Source organism: Cajanus cajan, chromosome 8, assembly GCF_000230855.2.
Source record: "Cajanus cajan strain Asha chromosome 8, NIPB_CcT2T_4, whole genome shotgun sequence".
Classification (NCBI taxonomy): domain Eukaryota; kingdom Viridiplantae; phylum Streptophyta; class Magnoliopsida; order Fabales; family Fabaceae; genus Cajanus; species Cajanus cajan.
In genome coordinates this window covers 9,623,270-9,644,953 of record NC_138524.1, presented here as the reverse complement: position 1 = coordinate 9,644,953, position 21,684 = coordinate 9,623,270, and the positions used below count along the sequence as shown (strand labels likewise).

General features: G+C 34.0%; 3 protein-coding genes across 4 annotated transcripts; 2 read left to right on the top strand and 1 right to left on the bottom strand.

Annotated features, from left to right (window-relative positions):
* Positions 1-1,047: 1,047 nt before the first annotated feature.
* Positions 1,048-8,676, bottom strand: HDA9 (histone deacetylase 9). Its single transcript, XM_020359211.3, has 14 exons — positions 8,436-8,676; positions 7,110-7,222; positions 6,874-6,991; positions 6,048-6,122; positions 5,744-5,963; positions 4,691-4,754; positions 4,365-4,457; positions 4,122-4,230; positions 3,882-3,931; positions 3,712-3,802; positions 2,680-2,750; positions 2,395-2,493; positions 1,755-1,821; positions 1,048-1,360 (listed from the first exon to the last, which is right to left on the bottom strand). The coding sequence occupies exons 1-14, from the start codon at positions 8,470-8,472 to the stop codon at positions 1,278-1,280; spliced, it is 1,290 nt and encodes a 429-aa protein (XP_020214800.1). The 5' UTR covers positions 8,473-8,676; the 3' UTR covers positions 1,048-1,277.
* Positions 8,677-13,707: 5,031 nt separating this feature from the next.
* LOC109798802 (uncharacterized) lies at positions 13,708-15,748 on the top strand. 2 transcript variants are annotated; one of them, XM_020359200.3, is made up of 3 exons: positions 13,708-13,865; positions 15,190-15,349; positions 15,484-15,748. In XM_020359200.3, the coding sequence occupies exons 2-3, from the start codon at positions 15,191-15,193 to the stop codon at positions 15,529-15,531; spliced, it is 207 nt and encodes a 68-aa protein (XP_020214789.1). In that variant the 5' UTR covers positions 13,708-13,865; position 15,190; the 3' UTR covers positions 15,532-15,748. The 2 variants fall into 2 exon arrangements, with proteins under 2 accessions (XP_020214789.1, XP_082917882.1); XM_083061756.1 differs by lacking the exon at positions 13,708-13,865 and adding an exon at positions 14,824-14,845.
* Positions 15,749-17,953: 2,205 nt separating this feature from the next.
* On the top strand, positions 17,954-21,403 carry LOC109798987 (RAB6-interacting golgin (DUF662)). The gene is made up of 4 exons (XM_020359449.3): positions 17,954-18,851; positions 19,227-19,337; positions 20,985-21,065; positions 21,165-21,403. The coding sequence occupies exons 1-4, from the start codon at positions 18,582-18,584 to the stop codon at positions 21,237-21,239; spliced, it is 537 nt and encodes a 178-aa protein (XP_020215038.1). The 5' UTR covers positions 17,954-18,581; the 3' UTR covers positions 21,240-21,403.
* Positions 21,404-21,684: the final 281 nt, after the last annotated feature.

The following is a 21,684-nucleotide window of genomic DNA, read 5'->3' as shown; positions in this document are numbered from 1 at the left end:
TTTTGGTCATGTTTTTAGTTATATATTTTTTTGTTTGATTTTTACTTATATTTATATAATTATTTTGGTAGGTCAGTTTGTCAGCCGGGCGAGTTGCAATTTTCAGGCTATATGCACTGAACGGGTCAGATCACCCTGATCCAGTTTTGGCAGATTAAAATGGACTACACTAGTTTGGTCATCTTATAGGCTAGAATAACATGCTTGGTCGTCTAATAATGGACTAAAATTGACTAGATTATTCATTTTTGGAAGACTAAAATTCTTTATTTTACACAAATAACATTTTCGGAAGTGCAACTCCACAAAACTTAATATATATTATTATTAATTGGAAAACACTAGCGTTTAGTATTATGAAAGTTGAAACGGTTATCATCAAATTGCACAAACGGGTTATTTTTTTGTCAAAAACTATTTATATATTTTCAAATTAAAAAGTATTTATTTAAAAAGAGCATTGGTCCACGTTTAAATTCGTGTTTTCATGTTATTTCTTTTTGTAATGAATAGCACTGCTGATATTAATTTCAGAAATGATCTCATCGGCTCGTGTTGGTTGGGAGCTCACAAGTCACAACGAGCACTTGCTATGGATCATTTTGTTTAGCGAAATTTCAGAAATTTTCTTCAAAAGTTACACCATTTTGGTCCAATTTCCAGTTTGCTTTTTGGATTATGCTGGAGATGATGGTTTTGATTAGCCGATCCTCTTCTGCCCTCCATCTCCAGCAAGAAAAACACATATAGGAGATGAGAGTAAACGAGAGAGAAGCTTAAGGAATAAAAATAGAAAGAGATAAAGAGGTAGGAGAGGATCCAAATCCAATTGATTACATCATTTATGTTCTTATTTAACCTCTTCATTTGCTGCAATTGTGTTCCGTACAATGTTGGGTTCATTTAACCAGGTTTAGCGCCCTTCCTTGTACAAGATACAATTGCTTCTGTAATATCAAACTAGTGCAACTCTAGTGACGGTATATTTTAGGAAATGGCACCTTATTTGAAAGAACAAAAAAATGTTATGCAGCTCTAGTCACAGTATTTCACACCCTGTATTTTCATTCCACACAAAAAATGAGATTCGGTAATACGGAAGACAAATCATTAATAATGTAGTTTTGAGAAAATATATTAAGAATTGAGAAAATATAAAGCCTAACAAATATACAAGTTTCTTGGGCTAGCGCTGCCACTTTCTTGATACATCTACGGGTTTCTCTAATTCCATTTTCCTTCTCTTAAAATGGTCACTCCAACGGCTCAGGCTAACTTCATGAAACATCCATCTGATCATTGTCATTGTCTCCTTCATAGTATTCATCATCGCGTTGGATGTGTTTGTCTTGAGTGTGTTCTGAAAAGACAAATATCAAATTCAATAAACTAAGCTCTAGCACCAAGTTAGAGAGAATAAGGAAAAAGGGATTTATTTCCACTTAATTGCACTTTTAGTTTTAAAGTCTATGCAATTTTCATTCTACTAATTTTAATTACTCAAATTTAGTCTTTCAATTAAGTTCATTACCCTAAACTTTTATCCACTAATTAATATATATATATATATATATATATGTGTGTGTGTGTGTGTGTGTGTGTGAATGTATGTATATGTATATGTAAAAAATAAAATAAAAAAGGACTTCTGTTAATTTATATAAATCAATTGGAGAAATATGAATACTAAATGTGAGCAATTAAAATTAGAGATTTCAAAATCACAGACTAAAATATAGAGATCAAATCCGTACGATCAATGCGTTCATCAGGGTTCTGCTCATCTTCATCGAACTCTGGAATGTAGAAGTCAGGAGGGACCTGTGAACCACAAAACATTAGTCACAGCTTTTGGAATATATTACCAGTTGACGAATTGTTAGAAGTGGTATGATCATGACATCACCAAAGGGGTTTGAAACCAAGTCCAAAACAATTCAACAAAAATGGAGAGCAGCTAGAGACATCAAGGATTAATCTCGATTGTGACATTCCAACCCAATTTTACTAACATTAATAACCTAAATAATAGATTTAAATAAAGAGAGCCCAAACGCCCAATTTCCATGGCTGTTGTCCTTCGGCTTAAGCACTTATAGCCTGAAATTCCACCCAACTTTTGAACCCTTCTCGCTCCCTAATCTTCTAACGACTCTCATCTTAATTTAAAAGTACTAAAAGGAATATTTTTCACCTCAATTGCTTAAAAATCCACCTTCCAATGCAAATAATTGATTAGTGACCATATTGGTAAAAGGCTTACAAATAAAAGTTGAAGAGCTTGTAACATAGTGCCTCTAAAGTCGAAACAAAACATTCACAAGAACAATTTTATGATAAAATAGTTGAGCCTGACTACTAGACGTGGTGCTTCTATTTCAAGAATGAACTCACCTCCTGCATTTGTACACTTGGAGCATGTTGGATGCAACGAAGATTTTCCAAGACTTGCATTTTAATGGTGCTAAGATAGGATTTACTATTTAAATTTTCCTGATCAATTTAAAGGGGAAAAAAATGAGTACAACCAATGGTACATATTGAGTAAAGACACTACACACTGCATCAACATTATAACAATATGTATTTAATCATATCCAATGAAATTGGAAATATTTAATGACAAAATATTTCCAAATCACCAATTAAATTAAATTCAATAGCAGAGAGAATACATACTATCTGCCCATTTGGAATCTTCAAAGAAAACTCTGGTGCAAAATATTTAATATAATCATTTTCCGGAATCTCTGCAAGACAGAAAAAGGTAAGCAATGTTTACACTTTGCAAACAATAAGAAAAAGAATTTAAATCTGGAATGCTGAATCAATTCATTGGACAAAACATTTATGAAATTATTTAAGAGCTTGCAGTGTTAAGGCAGACTACATTTTCTATAGGGACATAAACCTCAATTCCTCAAAGCACAAGCTTCAAACTAGATAGAAAGCATTTGGGGGAAAATTATTGTCTGGGCAAATATCGCAAGAAAGGATTATAATAATTACTACATTAATGTATTGTAACATCTCCTAATCCGATGCTCCCCGAGGAAAATTTTGGTATTTACAGCTTTTTCCATCATTCCCGAGTGTGGAGTGCAACTTAAGAAATCCTTGCAAGACCACGTGCGAATTATGAGAAAGGGGAAGAATAAGGTTCAGTTGTAAAACGTAACAACCTTGCCAATGTGGCAAAGAGGGAGGAAAGGAAGGGGAAACCATTTGAAGTAATAGAGTTAAAAAGGGAGGGAAATGTAGGGGAGAGGACATTCAATCATTGAGCGAGTTTTGGGGACTTTGGACAGGGAGGTTTACAGTGCTTCAAAGTTCAACACTATTCTTTGTTTTTCTTGTTTTGGGTATGAACTCTGACCTATTTAGTTGGCGTTTATCCCTATTTGTATAATAAAAAAACCTAGTTCAAATCACTATCACTTCACAATTGACATGACATGACAGTGTTTCTGTATTACTTAGAAACTTGCCTGATAAAATATTAAATCAAATTAACAAAAGAAAATTAAATGTAGGTAAAACGTGTCGCAATTCAAGACTTGAAAGGAGGGGCATGTTTTGTTTTATCATTGAGTTTCGTTGAATGGAAAAAACACACATTCCAAAGCATCAAATCAAGAAGTAACATTTTGTCTTTTCCATTAAACGTGGTTTTGTCAGTTTCCAACGGAAAACCAAACACACTTAATATACCATTTGGAAGCTCTGTATCTAGGAGAACTCCAGTTTCAACAGTCCAACATCGAGCAACATTTTCTTTTGTGTATCCCCCACCACCAGTGACCTGTGGCAGAAGTCCATTCATGTAAATCACACCCATAGCACAATTGAATGGAAGGCAAACATAACTGGTATAAACTCACCAGCAATGGCAAATTGAATCTCTTTACGAAGCTAACACATTCAGCATGACCTATGAAAGAAACATCAAAGAATAAATTTTCTAATCAAACTAAACTATCCACTAATTAAATGGAGACAAACATTTGAGAAGAACTGAGACAGACACTAATAGCATAAACAACAAGAACAACAGAGCCTTATCCCTATCATAGAATAATGATATTTTTGTCAGAATAGAAAATTTACTAGGAGAAAAGCACCATCAATAGAGAGATTGAAGCAACCCAAGCGATCTCCAGCAAGCGAATCTGCTCCACACTGGAGAACTATCACACCAGGTTGATATGTTTCAACTACTTTGGAAATAATCTATATCATAATAATTTCGAAATGTTTAGACAAAATAGCATCAAGCAGAAATAATGCAATGAATATTAAAATGAGGAGCTTTTGAATTAAGCTCGAAGTTTGGCAAAAAAGGAAAAGAAAATAATTGAACTTACAGTCTTGAAAAGTCGACTGAAGCTAAGGTCATCTATTCCATCCTTCAATGGGACATTTATGGCATAAAACTTCCCTTCTCTTTCTCCTATTTCCTTTAATATGGTAAAATCAGTTCAAATCATTCCAATCTATTTCGAGCATTTCATAAACATTCCAGACAGAAAAGTGCATTCCATTTAGCAAATTACAAGGGGAACAATGAAATCCCTATCTATTATATATTTATATTATTTCCATATTAAGGTTTTAATAAATAGGCTGATTGGTACAACTAATTCAAGGCTAGTTAACATACTAAAAATATAAACAGAATAAAGAAAATTACCTTAGCATCACCGGTACCCGGGAAGAACATATCTCCATACTTGTGAAAACTGACAGTCATCACCCTGCCATGACAAAGTTTATCATTTAAAAAAATAGAGAAAAATCACAAACAGCCAAGGTTATCAATAATGGATAACGGTCTATGGCGGTAAACCAAAAATCTGCCATAAACATATGGCGGATGGCGTGGCGGCTTATGGCAGACAAAAATAATATATATATATATATATATATATACATATATATATATATACATATATATATATATACACATATATATATATACATATATATATATATACATAAAACAAAACCAAAAATAAAAAAAACAGACTTTTAGGATGCATGACTTTAGTGTTGGGTGCTTACTGCTTACCATTGTGTTATAAGTGAAACAAAATTGGGAACAACATTATAGGTTTAATATAGAAAACAGCATACATGAACATGATAATGAAATACCAAAATATAGATAACTAAATTCCAAAATTTTGAAAAATCAAGAACAAAAACATTGAACAAATGAAGAACAAGAACAATCACACAAAATAAGAGAGAGAGAGAGAGAAAGAGATGATGAACATCTGAAGAAATGAAAAATAGATGGAAAAAAACAAAGAAAAAGAAAGAAATGAAAAAACAAACAGAAAACAAAAGAACTCTTATGGGTCACCGGATTTGTTGGCCAGAAAACTTTCTGGAGTTCAAGCCGTTAGGGTTCAGGTTGCTGGCGAGGCTAGTGGCCTAAAAAGGCTCACAATAGTTGTTTGTTCGCAATTTAGGAGCTTCACAAGAGGGGGGGAAAAAAGGATGAGGAGGACTTCCGCCATGAAGCCATGGCCATAGCGGATATGACGGACGCCACTATATAACAGGAAATAACGGGTAGCAAATTGTGGAGGGATTCAAAACCGCCACATTATACCTTTATGGCAGCGCCGTAACGGTTATTTGATAACATTGCAAACAGCATGGCAAAATCATCCAATATTCTCAAATATCAATAGCTTCACCTTCACAAAATCTAACATCATATAAGAAACTGACTGACCTGTCAGTGAAGTAGAAGGCTTCTTCTACGCCATCACCATGGTGCACATCTATATCAATATACAAAACACGGGCATGATATTTAAGAAGCTCCAAGATTCCTAAAACTAAGTCATTGATGTAACAAAATCCAGATGCCTCGCATTTCTTGGCATGATGTAGTCCACCAGCCCAGTTTATAGCAATATCACACAGTTGATTGTTTAATCGACGTGCAGCATCTGCAGGCACATGTCAATCAGCATACATATGCCAAATTAGGCATAACCAAAATCCAGAGAATCAACATTATGAAAATATTATACCTATAGTTCCACCAGCATAAATCTGACAAAATTCAAATAAGTTGTCAAATACAGGGCAGTCTTCTCCAAGATTATCTGACACAAATGATTGACAAAATAGGAGAAACTAGTTATTAGCTAGTAGCTACAGAATAAATTGATGATATAGAAGAAAAGTTATTATAAAAACATTGGGGTTGGATAATGTGAATTTCAGAAGTCAATATCAATAATTTATAGAAGGGACCAGGGAGGCAACCTTATATTTTGATGAAAAGTAACAACAATTGTAGGTAAAACATTTACTATCTTCCACAGAACTCTCCCCCCCCTCTTCCGCTCTTCTCTTAAGCTTATTTGCCATAAACATTGGGATTGAATAATGTCAATCTGAAAAGCTCACATTCTGATTAAAAGTAACATCAATTTTGGGGTTAAAACATTTGCTATCTTCTGTGGAACTCCCAATGTTTTAATGTGGAACCCTAATGACAATTACATCTAAGACAAATTATGTCAAAAAACTTTAGAAGCCTTGGGAAGCTCAATCACGTATCCACTGATAGGTAACTATGGTTTTTTGCTATAATTACAATTATTCTTTTCATAACTTGTTATCATCATCCACTGATATGGTTATGTATCAATGAAAAATATTGTGCATTTATGTAAAATATGTTTTCTTTTAAATTCATGTTAATGTATCTAGGTTGCATCATATTTTGAACTTTTGAGAATTTCCCTTGTCCTTGAACCACATCATACCCGTTATATGTTAAGTATTTGGGCCTCATAACAAAAAACTTAAAATCCTTTCTAAATGAAATTAAGATGGTGAAAGACATACATTTTGCCAGTTCATTTGAGAACAAGTGCTGAGTGTCAGGTGTAATCCTGTGCAAAAACTCAACATAATCAGCTGAATGAAACTGAGCAAGCTCAACAGGGTAAGCCTTGTGTGGACGCTGGATCATACATAAAAGAGAAACAATTGTAACAATGCAATCACTCCACCAATAATCAATAATTGGCAACAAAAAAAAAATATAAATTAAAACAAAACAGCCAACATATGTAACTAACATAGATCTCCATCTTCTTATGAAGATCATATGAGAGAACAAGATGATGTGTCATGCAAAGCCGGTGAGGCTTCATCGGATGCTTCGCCCCAAAGTAAACACTACCGACATCACCTGAAATATGAAGATTGAAGTTCTTGAGTAGACAGTAAACATGCAAAGAAACAAACCCTAGCAGATACAAAAAAAAATTACAGCAACTTTATCCAATGCTGTTAAAGATTAAAAAATAAAAAACATTAAATGGAAATTGAAGAATAAATCTTGTTAGGTTCTAAATGCATTAAACATTGTACTTTTCATTAAATAATTTCAATTTTTTATTCCTAACAAATATCTTAAGGGAACTCCTCCATAAGAGCCGGCTTTTTAAACAGCAGTTGTCGTTATATGCAATCCAGTTGCCGTTATATGCAATCCAAACATCGCGATAAAACGTGGCTGAGGTGGCAATGCAGTTGCATTAATCACAAAAACCTAGGTATTGCAGCCTCCATTGAAGTTGTGGATCACAAGGTAAAACCTAGGACACAAAAGATGTTGGAGATCCCATATCGACCAGTAAAAAAGCTAACAAAGTGTATATACATTGGAGACAACCCTCACTTTAAAAGCCAATTTTGTAGGATTAAGATAGGCTCCAAACCATTTTCTTAAGATGATATGAGAGCTTAAATCCTAGCTATTCTTGTTGTTGGACTTATAAGGCTACCGGTATCGATCATTATCGGATCACCTACAGATATCCAGTACAGTCCACATCGACTAATAATAAGACTAATAAAGTGTATATAAGTGGGGCAACCTTTATTTAAAAAAAAAAAACAATTTTGTAAGATTGAGTTAGGTTCAAACTTCTTTCTTAAGAAAAAGAAAAACTATTGTTTACCGAGAATAAGATTGAAAAGCTCCTCACAGAACTCGAGTGCTAGTACAGATGCTGATTTTTTACCCAACAGCGTGAATATTAATAACAAGAATGTAACACGATACTTCGCAGTGACAGCCATATAACATAATTCTAGAAAGCGCAACAATAAAAAAAAAAAAAAAAAAAATCTATGCGTTTGCAGAACACGAATTGACCTAAGCAGGTAGCAGAATCTGAAACCTAAAACAAGTCTAAACGCAAGTTCATTTTCTCGCAAGGAGCACAGAGGCAGGGCTAGCTAGGGTTTCAATATTGAGGAGCGAAGTGAGCTAGGAATTAGAGGACCGAGTCGATACGAAGAGCGTTGGGGAACTTCATGAGTTGAATTCCGCATAAGGGGAATCGGAGGAACGCGATTTAAAGAGTGAAGAAAAGGGGGGGGAAAGGAAAACGCACCGTCGTAGAAGTAAGCGATTCTGTCCTTGGAGCGCATGTTTTGCAGAGAGCGTTGAAGAGTAATGAGCGAAGAAGGAGAATATGCGTAGCTAGCATGGCAGTATCAGAGTATCAATCGCGAGAGCTTTTCCTGCTGTGCCATTTCGCGCTTCGCTTCTCATCTTTTCTGCATCTCTGTCACTACTGTGTGGTTGCGTCAGCGGTGTCGTTTTTTCTTTTTAGTATTTTAACGGAGTATATTGGTAGAGGGTTTAGACATTTCGTATCTCTAACAAATATATATTAGATTATATTTTTTTAATATATATTTTTTTATTTTATTCCTTATTCATAAGAAATTATTGTATAATTGAATGAACAAAAAAGTTTTAAAAAATAAAGATCAAAGTAATTATTTAAAAATATTTTTTTTATTAATAGTTATAAATTTATACATTTACCTATTATAAAGTGATACAGTTTTTTATTAATTTTAAAAAAATTTAAATAATAAAAATAATATTAAAATTAGTTAAAATTAAGATTCAAATTCAAGATCTTAAAATTTAAAAATTAAACATCATAAATTGTGATAATGTCATATTAATCTTAATCGTTTTATGTTGTGAAGTTGAGTTATCAGTGTTGAAGGATTTTGGATGTAAGAAATCTTTTAGAACTTCAGTAGTGTTGAGAGGAGGGAATTCTTCAGGGTAGAGACTTAGTTTGACCATGAAGGAAAAAATATATATGATTTCTGTTTTGAATAAAGTCTCATAATCTCGTTTTCCTCAACTTTCTAAATAGAGGATTTTAGAGAAAATGTCTTTGGTTTGTGAGCTCCTTTTCCTCACAAATCTTTTCCTTTTCTTCCTTTGAGTCTCATTTAAGTTGTGTTGTTGTCGGATTCAAGACAGGAGTAGCCAGATTCATGTGGTTGATTCATAGTAGAGTTGTGAAGTCTTTATCTTTTTCTCTTCTACCTTTGACACGAGCTACCCTAAGGTAAAGGAAGCTATAAATACATGTGTTTTTGGATGAGCTGAGGGTGGTAAAACCATTTATAAGTCATGTGTAGTAAGGAATCACATTATGTGTGGTTGTGTTGATGAATTCAAAAAGAAAAACAAGTTGAAAATGGGGTGTTTGGGTTGTTGGACAAACTCATGGATTCTTTGCAAAATATGTTTGCATGTTGAAATTAAGTGCATCCTTTTTGTTGATTGTAATGTATATGTTTGTTGATTTGTATTGCATGTGTTGAAAACTTGTTGGATTTCAAGTTGTGGTTCAAAATTAGGTTTTACATGTGTAAAAATTTGATGTTGCGTCGAGCATGCCTTCAACTCACTAGGCGTTGTTCTAACTTGAAGTTCTTTATCTCGATCAAGCTAAAAGAAAAATTGGTGGCATCAAGTGAAAGGAGAGAGACTCGTCTCATATTGGAACGACGTCGAGTGTGGTTGAAAGGTGTTGGGTATGGAAGCCTTAGGAGCTCTCTAACTTGGTGACACCGAACCAAAAGTTGAGAGGTGCCCAACGTGGTTAAGCAAAAGCTCTTAGTTTTGTCAAGCATCGAGGCAATGACGTTGGGCAATACTTAAGAAAAGACTCTCTACTTGAGATGGGGCTGTACATGGTGTTTTACAATGCCTTACGTAAGATCTCAAAGGCCTCTAGCTTAGCCACACTAGGTGTGGATTGCGTAGGTTGGACATGGATGAGGCTGAGAGCTCATTGCCTGGATGGCACCGAGCATAAGGTGAGGAGCGTCAGGCATTAGTTGTGTGAAGAAAAACATGATGATATGGTTGATGAAGTGTTGATTTCTTGCTTATTTAAGTTGTTATATGACAATATGATGACCATATGTGTTGACCATGTTGTATATTGGTTGTGTAGTTTAGTTAAATACACAATGTGTTGTGGAGATGTTAGTTGATTACAAAGTTGAATATGAATTGTGATGATTGAGTTGTGAGATGTAAAATTGTGTGTTAATTTTGTTAGTATGTTGAATATATGAAGAATTGTTGTGTTGTTGAGTTGTTTTGACTACGTAGAACTAGATAAAAGGTTTTCAAAAGTTACATATCTCATTGTATGGATATTGTGTTGTGGTACTCTGATAGTCCAATTTTTTGAAAACCTTTATTGGTGAGTTGAAGTGGATGTTGTGTTGTTTTTCCTTTAGGACTTTGTTAGTGTTGTGTATGGGCAATGTCGAGACACACATGTATTAAGCGACCACAATATAAGAGGTAGGTTGAGTTATACTGATTAGAAGTGACCAATCGAGTAAAGTATAAAATCAAAAACTTAGTTCTAATTGAGTACGAAAAGTTTTTGTATTTAGAGGGTAGTTGATGGGTTAATCCCATATGAGACTTGGTTAAGTTAGCTAATGTCATGGTAGACCCATATCCAACTGTTCTACCTTGACAATAGTATTATACTTCATTGTTTAAGTGACAACATCTAAGTAATCGAGTTGTTGTGTTGTGGATTTATAATGAAGTTGTTGTTGATCTAACAAACAAAAAAAAAATCACCCTGTGTTGTTAGTTCGATAGGGTCAAACTACTTAAATTGTTCATCCTATGTTGTAGGGGATGTCTTAGTTGAAATGCGTGACGATGGATATAGTTGTTGTGTTGAACATATGATGTGTTGAGTTGATTGTGTTGTCCATGTGCTATGTTGAAATGTGTTGTTGTGTTAACTTTGAAGTTGTTGTGTTAATTTGTGTTGTATATCGTGATGCCTTATGTGTGTATATATATATATGTGTGTGTGTTATTTTTTTTCCTCTAGCTTATCTTTGTGTGTTTTCATGTACGATGATCGTACGTGGTATGAAAACAGGACAAGGATAAGGCTAGAGAGATGTTGTGGGGACTACCTAGTGGCATAGGAGTTGGAAGATATTTTGTTGACTACTCAGTGGTGGTAGATTTGTATAAGCAATTACAATTGTTTGACTGACAACTTAGAATGTATACTTTACATTTATTGGATTATTGTATTTATATTGCACCTATTTATTTAGTTGATTTCCTTAATAAACACGCAATATAATACATATTATAGTCTTAAGTTAAATATTTTTTTGATGCTAATAGTTGTGTCGTGCAGTGTAGGGACCAAGTCGAAGTTACAAGCCCAACATTAGTTGATTTAATAAATATTAATAATTTATAGACACGATGCATAAAGTGTTTTAATTCCACTAATTTATACTTATTATAAAGGGGATACATTTTAGTAACTATCCTTTTGGTATCTATTTTTTAGTGGACCTTTATATCCTTGAAGTAAAAAAAAAAATTCTTATATCTTCTACAATTTCTAATATTTTTTTGTGTATAATTATTAGAGGCACGAAGTGCCTCGACCCCTCTAGTATATATAAAGACGATAACCTAATTTGGTATACATATTTATAAAACTCGAACTCAAGACCTTAAATTTAAGGATCAACCATAACAACAATTGATCTAACAAATATTATTAATTCTTAAACACTTTTATTAAAATACAAAGGTACTAAGTGTCTTGATCTCACTAGTTTTATATAATTAATTAAAAAAATTATAATATAAAATAAATTTAAATATATAAATTATATTTTTAAATTTATAATAAATTTTTTAATAAATAGTTAGGTTGTTATATAAATTTATTTTAAGTCACTGATTTTTAAAATAAATATTAAATTAAAATAATTTATTTAGAGTTATAAATATAAAACTATTCGTTGCAAGGTGTAAATAATTAAGAAAGTTAAATATAAAAATAAAAATAAAAGAAAATGAGTTTCAGATGATTAGAATTTTTTTACGAGAATAATGTTTGAAATGCACATTTAAATAATAGATACTAATCAGTTCTGGGTTTCAGTGTAATAAGATTTTAGACATTTAAAAAAGATTTTAATCGTGATTGGAGAAAAAGCCTTACTAAAATTAGTTAATTAGTTTTTTTTTTCTTTTTGAGAAATTAGATATCAACAAATACTTTGACCAAATAATATAATTAAAAAAGAATAATAGATAACATTGATAACGTCTGGTTTAGAGAGTTGAAAAAAAATATAATTTTCCAATTGTAATTATGTAATGTAAATTTTATTCTTAAAAATAATTTAGGCACCTATTTTACACTATTTTTTTTTAATTTCTTATTTTACCCTAACAATAAAATTAAAATGAAATAGAAACTCAATTTTACACTATTTTTAGTTTTATTATTTACCTAAATGGAGAAGGCCAAAATGAATTGGTGGGTTGAATACATCACCCCAAACTCGTTTTATCACCTTAACACTCAACTTTACAAAGTTACAATCCTAAATTTCTCAAACTTCATATATAGGATTCCAGCAACATGAAATAAACCCCTTCACTTGCTCAAGAAGGTCTAAAATTAAATAATATTATAAATCATTTAATTATTATAATTAATTTGCTCAAGAAAAATGTTGCTATTTGGATACGAATATAAACTTTAAGTTTATGCAGATATATTTTGTCTTGTTTTAGTTCAAGCAAAGTTCCTGTAAAAAAAAAAAAAAAGTTTAAGCAAAAGTTTTGTATTCTTGACATTTTCTCCTTTTTTTTTTCCTCTACCATTAATTCTAGTTAGTTGGATATGAATATAAACCTCAAGTTTAAATATGTTTTAAGTTTTTGTAAATATCATTTTGTTTCCTTTTAGTCAAAGTAAAAGTTTTGTTAATTTTAAATCCCTGAGATTTTTACAGTGTTCATTTTTAATCTCTATCAATAATTATAGTTTGTTTAATGGAAAATATTAAAATATCTAAATTAACAAAAAATTATTTTAAATGAAAATGATTAAATTATTTAGGTATATAATTTAATTAAGTAACGTATTATCATGTTATATAAATAAATAAATTACATATTGTTTGCTTTTATATTTTTAAACTTTTAATATATTATAAATACTGATTTTTATTAATTTTAATATTATTCTTACTTTTCAATTTATTGATTTACTTTTAATATAATATTTAAACACTTATAATTTTTTAATAATATAATATTTTTTTTTTGTTTTTTTCAATGCCAAAATAAATTCAAATATTAGATCAGTGTTTTTTTTCTTTTTAATTTTCAATTATAATAAGGTAAAATTTTAGAACATTAGTAAAAAAATAATACAAGTTTATTACCATTAATTATTATTTTTTTTGTAATATAAAGTGTAGTATTAATTATGATTTGTGAGAAATAAATATGAAAATACGTGGAAGTTGCGACGAGTTATCCGGTTCGGATCGGGTCAACAGAAAGATAAACGGAGCCTCTATAAAAAACGGTTCATCTTCCCCAATCTCAAGACCCTAGATTGCTAGAGAGCTCGTTCGTCATTTCTTCTAAGCCTCAAATCTCACAATCCATTACCTGACCCATCGCCTTTATCCAAGTAAGCTCACACACTCACTTTTCCCAGATCTCGTTGTTTCGTTTTTATTTATTTATTTGTTTTCTGTAATAAAAATGATATTTTTAATAATTTTTTTGCCGAATTCCCGTGTCTGAAGCGTTTTCAAATTGTGTACTTTATTGGTGATGATCGTTTTATTATAGGCCAGCTTTGTGTTGTATTCGATTGTGTCTTTTCGCTTAAATCTGAATGGTTTGGTGTTTTACCTATTTTCATTGCAAGTCAAATTGATGCTTCAATTTAATTTTCATTTTTTGTTTTCTTTTATGTGTGTGTGTGTGTGTTTTTTTTTTTTTTGGGGGGGGGGGGGGGGGTTGGGGTAGGGGTGTATTTGTTTATTTTTCTGTTGAATTATGAAATGTGAAGTTATATTCAACGAGTGTAAAATGACATTAGGGTTGGTTAGGCATATCTCTGTTCCTAGGTAGTGGCAAGGACTTGGTTATGTTAATTCCGTTCATGTTCTTTTGGCACATAACATAGTCTTTGCCTAGATAATTGATAAATCTCTTAATTTTTGGAGGGCTTAACTCATTCACATAAAACATTGCAAGGTGAGTGGCGCCTAAGCTTAATAAGCTCTTCTTATCAGCCACTATCTCTAGTCAATGTGAAATTTAAGTTTTTTCCAATAGAATCGTTAATAATAATAATAAATAACTAACTCCCTCCTCCATTTGCAGTTCCATCACCTCATATTTGTACTTTGCCCCCCATGTGATTACTGCTGGTCCCATCTAGGGTTTTTGCACTCTCGCTCACCCCAATTCTTCCATTATATGCAAATGTGAGGCGTTGTGCTTGGTGCACAATCATTAACACTTGCACTAGCTAGAGTTTATAGGATACAACCCCATTTGCATTTAGGCTGGAGACTTTGGAGTGGTGATGATTGAGGAGAATATAGCAAGAGCTAGTTTGGTACTTACTGGAGTGTGAAAGCCTGCTTAATTGGACATGTAAAGCTTTTCTAATATGTCATGTTAGATATTATGTTGTGAAATTGGAAATTGTTTGTACTGGATTAATATTAAACTGTACAATATTGTATTATACATATTTTTGTTCACTCATTTGTCTGATACAAATCATGATTGAGTCATTTGAGTTGGCACTAGTTCACGACATCAACCACTTCTCCAATTTGTTGTGTTTGTGACGAAGAAATAGGGGGGGGGGGGGAGGGGTGGGCATGATACAAGTTCTGTTTCAATTCATTTCATGCCATGTTTGCTTTCTTTTTCCTTCTTTTATATTGTTGAGGAAAAAACATTATGAGATAATCATTGGCCATGGTGTGCAGGATGTCAGAAGAAGCACCATTCAGACCACGTGAGAAGCTTATTGAGAAGCAAAAATATTTCCAGAATATCCCCAAGCATACCTACTTGAAGGGACCCCTTGATAAGGTTACGTCCGTGGCCATACCACTGGCTTTGGCTGCATCATCACTTTATCTGATTGTAAGTTCAATTGTAATATCAATTTTCACTTGTCTCTGTTGACTTCATCAGATTAAAATTATCAGTGTATCTCCAACTTTCCATTTGCTTCTAATCATATTTTATGGACACTGTTTTGTGTGTTTTTTTAACAGGGACGAGGGATCTATAATATGTCACATGGAATCGGAAAGAAAGAATGACATGGGAATTTCGGATTGAGGATGTGGGTGTTTTGCCACATAAGCCAAGCAGAACCTTCTTAATATGGACAAGTGGTTTTTTTAGCATTTATGTTTTTTCTCCTAATAAAATTGCGTAGTTGCAGACTTTGACCATCATTGGGGGTTTATAACTTGAATGAAAGTGTATTATTTTTTTTGTATGTTTTATATAATCAATCGAGTGAATTAGCTCAAATTGCTGGTTTCCGATTCGGGTTTAGTACTTGCTGTGTGTTGACTATTCCTTTTAGGTTATACTTCTCCTTGCTTTGCATGCGCTAGACAAGCTCAATGGTTTTCTAAGCTTTGTTAAACGTTTCAGTTTGCTTTTTTGCATGGTAGATAATCAAGTGGAATTGCCTGACCGGTAGTGCTCGCTTGTTTTGGTTCCATTTCCGTATAGGTAACCAAACATAAGCTGGCATGTCCTTCCATGTTTGGGGTTTAAAAGGTGAGAGCCTTAAGCTATTGGTGGGTGACAGGAACATGTGAAACGGGTAAAGAAGTTGGATCAAAGTGCGGTTTGGATCTCGTAGCATTTGTGTTTAGTCTTGAAGCATGTTTGGTTTTCAATTGGAGAGGCCACCCCAAACCATGGTTTTTGGATAAAAGATTCTTTCTTGTAGGGTTTGCCCGTACCATGAGTCCATGATTTGGAGATTTCTAACTGAACTAAACAAAATCATTAGAATCGTGTAACTCACAATTCGTCAAATTATAACGAAACTTTTGAGTAAAAAATTACATAAACACATTCTCCAAAATTTAGTTAGCTGAGCTATTCTGTAACTTTTTCTAGTCAAATATTGTAGCTAGAAAACCTATCTTCTGAAAGTAGCTCTTTGAAAATATGGGCTTATTGCGTCCTTTAATCGACCCAAATTTTCTCTTGGTTTTGTGTGGTGTTTGGCCTACAATGCAAGAAAATGGGAAACTTGAGATTTGGAAGATTGTGTTGTGTTCTGTCTGGAGTATTCTCAGGGAAGAACTACATATTCTCGGTTAGAACTAAGAAGCACAAAACATTAACGGAAAAGAAAATTCTTTGGTAATTGACAATAAGCAATTTTGTTGTTAAAGGAGAAATCAGTTTGCTTCAGAGGGAGATAAATTATAAAAGCACGAACTTCAGTCGGAAAAAATAAGCATAAATTTACCCCAGTTAAAAATTTAGGGGTGCAAGTTTGTCTTCGCAGTTTTGTTTGATCATCATATACTAAATGTGCACTGCACAAGCAGCACACGAATTCATATTATAATTAGGCAAAAGCAAAACTATTACTACATAAATACAGTTACAGTGGAAAAATGATACGTTGACCTGGTGGGCCTGGGCAATTCAAAGTCCGACACATTACGTACGTCAACCAGTAGGTGCTGCTCTCTTAGTCGCAGCAGTTATAGAGCACAGATATTCAATGTTGTTGATCAAAACTCAGATACTTTGCAGTTCACGGTCAGTCAACACCCACAACCAAGAGGACAACAACCACTAAGCTGGAAACTATAATTTTTTGGGTGGGTGAACTGTGGGGTATATAACATTCAAATGCCTCAGTAAGTTCAGCATAATTTTTGCAGATATTTGAATTTACACACCACACTTGACAGAGCTGGATTGGCTTTTAAACTTTTCTGACTTCTGAGTATACATCAGAAAGTAGGGTTCTCTCAAAGGGTTTAAGAACCATATAAGTGTATGATTAACTTAAAGAAAGATCCTAATTGGATAATCTACAAATTAATCAATGACGATGTACCAAAAAAACCTATGACGAATAATAATGAAGAATCGTATGTCAGCCTGGAAAGTATTCACCATCAACTCTTTCATGTATTTACTCGTGTTGTACATGTCCCTACTTAAAATCATTTTTCTTATGTGTTTGTTAAAGAAATTTTAAAAATCTCGGATACATTCCTTATATTAACTCGATTAAAAGGGCCGTCACGTATAGGAAAACATTACCTTAAAAATGGATTAAGATTCTATAATAATGCTGTGTTTTCACACCTAGACTCATTAGTGGAATTCAATAGTGCTTGGCCCAGTAATGTGAGAGATCAATTATTTGGAACATAAGCTTTCTTATTGCGCCAAGCTGTGAGGGTATCTCACTTTCTGCTCCAAAATGCATTTTTGGGCTGGTCAGCCATATGGGTAATAATTTTTTTATTAAGGCAACTGGCTACAGCCAATTCTCCTACTCTGTCTTGCTTCCTAAGACTCCCAAGTTCATGCTTTTTTGTAGCAGTTGGTGAGCCCTTTCTGTTCACTCCCCTACCAAAACTTCTGCTCCAAGCACCTTTCTATCTTAAAGAAAGCACCTTATAATAACCAACACCCCTTAGAAACTTAAAAAAAAAACTTACCTGTCAATTTTATTTTAAGTAATTAGTTAAGGGATTGTCATATAAATGGTAAAAGGAGAACATGATTCTAGGCGTTACGGTGGAGTGGCTGGTATATTTATATTTACATCATGTGTCTTTCTAAAATTTCTGGTCCATACATAAACTATTGATGCCATAGTGAGGAGCAGTAGTTAGCTGAATTTGCCAATATACCAACTTAAGAAAATTGCTACCTAACCAAAGCACTCTCATCAAGATTCTTCACTAAGTTTTCATGGAATAATAAAACGGAGAAGTGTAGTCAAAGATTTAACATTTATACTCTCGACGTATAACACCTTCCAAATCCAATACTAGTAGAACTTTGATGGTGCCATATAATCAAGTTGGCTTGTGAGTAAAGGCGGCAGGAAAAAGAAAAACACCAAGAAAGTATTTGTTTAGAGAAGATAATTCCACTGTTAACTTCATAGCTTTTAACAAGCATATCTGTCATTTGGGCTTATTCTATAGTTTGTTAACAAAAATAAACTACTTAGTCTCACACTCCCTAAAAGCAAGTCCTGTTTATAAGCACCTCAGGAGAAAGAGAGCCATCATTCCAAGAAAAGAGAAAAAGAAGAGAGAAAACTGGCTTGGGAGAGGAAAAGGGTGTTGTAGTTTGTGGTGCAATAATGGCAACACCAAAACAGTCCTATGAGCAGCAGCAGCAGCAACAACAACAACAACCAAATGTGCAGCGAGTGAGGAACTCAGGGATGATCAACTGCAACCAGAGTCCAATGAGGGATGACAAGGAAGAGGAGATGTCAAGATCAGCTTTGGCAATGTTCAGAGCAAAGGAAGAAGAAATTGAGAGGAGAAAAATGGAGGTGAGGGATAAGGTCCATGCTTATCTTGGTCGAGTTGAGGAGGAAACAAAACGCTTGGCTGAGATTAGAGAAGTAAGTCTCACAAGTCACAATACTGATTCTTTCCCTTTGATGTTGCTTTTGGTTTAGCCTAAGCTTTCATTGTTCTTTTTAGTCCTTGGTTCATGTATATGTTTTACATATTAATCAATATATACTTAAGGTATGGAGAAAAAAAGTATAGAATCTATTTCAATTTGTAAATCAAGCAGGTTAGTCTGATTAGAAAATTATGTTTCCTTTTAATTTTCTCTCAAGCTTTTTGAGCAAGAAGTGAGGATAATCAGAAACTCAAAGGCAATTGTTGTGTCATGTGTAGTCTATTGGTTATTTTTCCTTTTTCTTACCCACATGTCACCAGTGTTGAATAGTAATTGATTTCTTGAAAAACTTTATATCATGTTCTAGGAACTTGAGGGTCTCACAGATCCGTTGAGGAAGGAAGTTTCAATAGTTCGAAAGAAGATAGACAGTGTTAACAAAGAGTTAAAGCCACTGGGCCAAACCTGCCAGAGAAAGGTGAGGTTTTCCAACTGTTTACCAGTTGTTTGCTTTTGACATTACTAAAACCTTTACTTAGGCCATAGGATTTGCTCAAGGTGGCAAAGTGATCCCCATATGTTTTACTTACACAGCTTTTGATACAAGCACTTGAGCACCGCATAGAATTTAATCAATTAACCATACATGCTTTCTTGGCCCCATGTTGTCTCATCAAGTGGACATGATTATTTAGTGGTTAAGGTGATCATTCTTAATAATTGTGTTTAAATGTCCACGTAGAATATGATCCATTTGGTTCAATGGGAGATTTCAAACTCCTCATGCAAGGCTTCTTTTGTTGGGATTCATCCCAAGTCCCACATCGGTAAAATGAAGGAACATTGGCTAGTTTATAAGTGTCCACCATTCCACATAGTATGAGGCCTTTTGGGAAGGAGCCCAAAAACAAAACCGTGCGGGCTTGGGCCCAAAGCGGACAATATCATACTATGATGGTGGAACAGGTGGACTATCGGGCCTTACAAGTGGTATCAGAGCCAACGGTTCGTCTGGGTTTGATGCGGGAAGACCCTCAGTGTTGTGCCTCGCGATGGAGATTCGAACTTGGTGCCTTGTGTCGAAAGTCTTCCTGATATTGTGGTGTTCAGGCGGCGTGTCCCGTTGTGCCTCGCGATGGAGATTCGAACTTGGTGCCTTGTGTCGAAAGTCTTCCTGATATTGTGGTGTTCAGGCGGCGTGTCCCGTAGAGTTAACGGCGGTTCGTCTGGGTTTGATGCGGGAAGACCCAGACCCTCAGTGTTGTGCCTCGCGATGGAGATTCGAACTTGGTGCCTTGTGTCGAAAGTCTTCCTGATATTGTGGTGTTCAGGCGGCGTGTCCCGTAGAGTTAACGGCGGTTCGTCTGGGTTTGATGCGGGAAGACCCTCAGTGTTGTGCCTCGCGATGGAGATTCGAACTTGGTGCCTTGTGTCGAAAGTCTTCCTGATATTGTGGTGTTCAGGCGGCGTGTCCCGTAGAGTTAACGGCGGTACAAGATGGTGACGGATTATCGCTTGAGGGGAGGAGATCACGAGACATGTGGTCCTTGGTCTGAGGGGAGGTTTGTTGGGATTCATCCCAAGTCCCACATCGGTAAAATGAAGGAACATTGGCTAGTTTATAAGTGTCCACCATTCCACATAGTATGAGGCCTTTTGGGAAGGAGCCCAAAAACAAAACCGTGCGGGCTTGGGCCCAAAGCGGACAATATCATACTATGATGGTGGAACAGGTGGACTATCGGGCCCTACATCTTTTGCATCATTATGCCCAGAAAAAAAAGCAGAAATTTCTCATCTTGTTTTAAAAACTTTACAACAATTACACATTATTTACCATCCAATTTCTCATACGAAATCTATTAAGTTTTAAAATTTGTTTCCAAAATAACTCTTTTAAAAACCAATAAATAGATATTTTCTCTTTTTTTTTTTTTTTTTTTACGGATGAACACTCAAATCAATTAGTATGAGAATTATGCTTTCAAATGGGCTAAGGAGACCAATAAATTTTAAAAAACAGAAAACAGTTTTTGAAAAGTGAAAACAATAAACTAACATATTTTAATTATTTTTTAGTTGGATTAGTATCTTTAATTTTTTCTCTTTTTTTGGGGGATCACAGGAGAGAGAATACAAGGAAGCCCTTGAAGCTTTCAATGAGAAAAACAAGGAAAAAGCTCAACTTGTTACTAAATTAATGGAGGTAAGAAAAAGTCTTTGATGATTGGAGTGTTTGTAAAACTTTCTAATTTTGTTTTCTAACTTGTCTTTTTCCCTTGATATTTTGTGAACTTTGGGGTAGCTGGTGACTGAAAGTGAGAGGTTGAGGATGAAGAAGCTGGAGGAGTTAAGCAAAAACGTAGATACCCTTCACTGAAATGCTAATACAAGTAACCTTACTTTTGGATTCAGTGTGATGTAACTAGAATCATGTGGTTGTATGTGGCATAATTTGTGATTTCTTTGTATTTTGGGGACCTAAATAGGAAATGTGCATTAGACACCTAAATTCTGAACATGACATAAGTTTTTGTCATTTTATTTGAGATGTGCTGATTCTATCATTAAATGCAACTTGAATACTCGGAAAGATCTAGTTAAACTAATCCACGCTTTCACTTCAACTTACCAAATTGATGTCACGAATGCAGAAGTTTACTATTTTAGTAACGTTGAAAGAGTTTTTCTATTGCTCAATATTTTGCACCAGCACATACCAAATGTACACCTACGCTTCCAGATTTCTAACACAGTAAAAATGATTTGTACATTAATTTTATGTAGAAAGGAACTGTGTGTGTTTCTGGTCTGTATCTTTTTGT

Bases quoted from the DNA above. Each gene is read 5' to 3' on its own strand.
- HDA9 (XM_020359211.3), bottom strand. From the start codon at position 8,472: ATGCGCTCCAAGGACAGAATCGCTTACTTCTACGACG. The intron at 7,223-8,435 runs GTGCGTTTTCCT...TTCATATTTCAG, and splicing joins AATCGCTTACTTCTACGACG to GTGATGTCGGTAGTGTTTAC. The intron at 1,822-2,394 runs GTGAGTTCATTC...TGTGGTTCACAG, and splicing joins CAAGTGTACAAATGCAGGAG to GTCCCTCCTGACTTCTACAT.
- LOC109798802 (XM_083061756.1), top strand. The intron at 15,350-15,483 runs GTAAGTTCAATT...TTTTTTTAACAG, and splicing joins CATCATCACTTTATCTGATT to GGACGAGGGATCTATAATAT.
- LOC109798987 (XM_020359449.3), top strand. From the start codon at position 18,582: ATGGCAACACCAAAACAGTCCTATGAGCAGCAGCAGCAGCAACAACAA. The intron at 19,338-20,984 runs GTGAGGTTTTCC...GGGGGATCACAG, and splicing joins GCCAAACCTGCCAGAGAAAG to GAGAGAGAATACAAGGAAGC. The intron at 21,066-21,164 runs GTAAGAAAAAGT...ACTTTGGGGTAG, and splicing joins TTGTTACTAAATTAATGGAG to CTGGTGACTGAAAGTGAGAG.